The sequence below is a fragment of the Salvelinus sp. IW2-2015 genome, unplaced genomic scaffold (genome assembly GCF_002910315.2).
Source record: "Salvelinus sp. IW2-2015 unplaced genomic scaffold, ASM291031v2 Un_scaffold10743, whole genome shotgun sequence".
NCBI classification, from domain to species: domain Eukaryota; kingdom Metazoa; phylum Chordata; class Actinopteri; order Salmoniformes; family Salmonidae; genus Salvelinus; species Salvelinus sp. IW2-2015.
Window position 1 is genome coordinate 2,278 of NW_019952001.1, and position 2,018 is coordinate 4,295.

Here is a 2,018-nt window from a genome sequence, read left to right on the forward strand (position 1 = left end):
TGAAGGGTTGTACCAGGAAGAGCCAGAGAATCATCCTACCTTTATTTTTCTTACACACCAACCAAACTGGGAGTAAAAATACAAATATTTTACAACTTCTTAATGTACAGTCTGCCTTAATATTCTATAGCTACTTAGTATCGCTTTACCCACATTACATGCTTAAGCTGCAATAGCAAGCCATCTTTTCTGAGAGCACAATAAACCCTCATACAGTACCTGCACACTGAACAGTATGTAAATACAGGTAGAACAGAGTAAGGGTAACTCACTGTTGTTGCTGCTGTTATGTCAATCTGTGTTCACAACTATGTACATGTGCAGTGCTCTGTTACTATAGACGTGTGCTGTTCTTACCTGTTATGACGGCAACAAGCGCTAATATGGTAACGACAACGCCAACAACAACCTCATCGCACCAGACTTCAGAAGTCTCTGAAATGAAAACACATTTTGTATTGATATGTTTTTTTAAATTATCAGGAATTCAACAGTGCAGCATTCAAAATGTCCTACAACACTAGCAGTGTTACTGACATATCAATACATAAGACTGTAACACACTTATGAGTGTCCACTCACCTGAACCAAACACCTCTCCAACTGGCTCACTGACTTCCCCACTAACAGCGTTCTTCAGCTTGCAGAAGAACTTGTAACTGTTGGTTGATTTGCCATTGTCGCTCTTAGAGACATTAATCTGTTTGTCTAAGACCTCCCACGCCCCCTCTCCCATTTTCCAGCTGTAGGTGACTGGTTCAGCATCAGTGGTGTCACCTTCACAGGTCAGAGTGCAGGAGGTTTTGTCTGGGTTACAGGAGGAAGTGATTGTGGGTTTGGGGACTGCCTCTGTAAATAGAGGAAAGAAACAGGAATAATTTGGGGAAAAGCTTGTGAGGCACTACAATACATAACCTGCTGTTTCTACACAACCACACACACACATGTACATACACACAGATGTATGCATACCCACAGACTTATTCACACACACACACACACACACACACACACACAGAAACACTTACTGATAACAGACAGTGTATATGTCTTGTCAAGCAGTTTGCTGTTGACCTCCACAGAATAAACTCCACTGTCTGTTTTCATCAATCCACTGATTCTCAGCTCTCCAGTAGTCTGGTTCAGGGTTGTACGGTCTTTGAAGGCAGCATAGATGTCCAGACCACCAAAATCATTGTCCCACTCTGCCACCTTGTTCTTCCCATTCTTCCAAAGGATGCCTGTGATGGAGTCAGGCACTGTGGACTTGTCTGGTTTCAACATCCCTTTGTCAGGCAAAGACTCCACATCAAAACTCAAAAGAACAGACAAYGACTCTTCTGTTTCACCACTCATKCCACCCTGTCTGCGTCGCACCAAACGACGAGAACTTCACCACACCTACCACCTCAGATACTTCGCCCTCATTCACTTCCATTTCTCCTCCTGTCTTCTTCAGCTTACTCTGCTTACACTTTCTACCATTCTTCTTTAACAAACCATCTCCCTTTTTCCCGCCATTTTTAACCGACTCTAGCTCACCCTCTCTCTAAGACCTCCTTTGCCTCTCCTTTTTCCCTCCATTCCTTCTCCGTACTAAGTATAATTCTCCTTATGATAATACTGCACTCCTCCTGACATACATCTTGTTCTTGCCTTGTCAAGGGACGCCATTTAACTGGCTGTCACAATCTCCGTACAATCAGCACAAACCCCTAGGGATGTAGCACTCAACAGTGCATCCCACTTCGACTCATGGGACACCCCCCTCTTGCCTCCTGAACGACGTCATTAYTGCTTAAAGAGACAGCGCACCCTTTTATAAAACTTAAATTTGAGTCCTAAGTCAATGGATACTGTAATGGCATTCAATAGAAAACTACAAAAATAAAAATAAATTCTCAGGTTTTCACCTGCCATATCAGTTCTGTTATACTCACGGACGTTATTTTAACAGTTTTTGGAAACTTTGGAGTGTTTTCTATCCAAATCTACCAATTATGTGCATATCCTAGCTT

General features: G+C 42.6%; 1 protein-coding gene across 1 annotated transcript; it reads right to left on the minus strand.

Moving 5' to 3' along the window:
• Positions 1–503: 503 nt before the first annotated feature.
• Positions 504–1,284, minus strand: LOC139027351 (lymphocyte function-associated antigen 3-like). The gene is made up of 2 exons (XM_070442470.1): positions 1,029–1,284; positions 504–849 (listed from the first exon to the last, which is right to left on the minus strand). Exons 1-2 carry the CDS (start codon positions 1,282–1,284, stop codon positions 530–532), a joined length of 576 nt encoding a protein of 191 aa, XP_070298571.1. The 3' UTR covers positions 504–529.
• Positions 1,285–2,018: the final 734 nt, after the last annotated feature.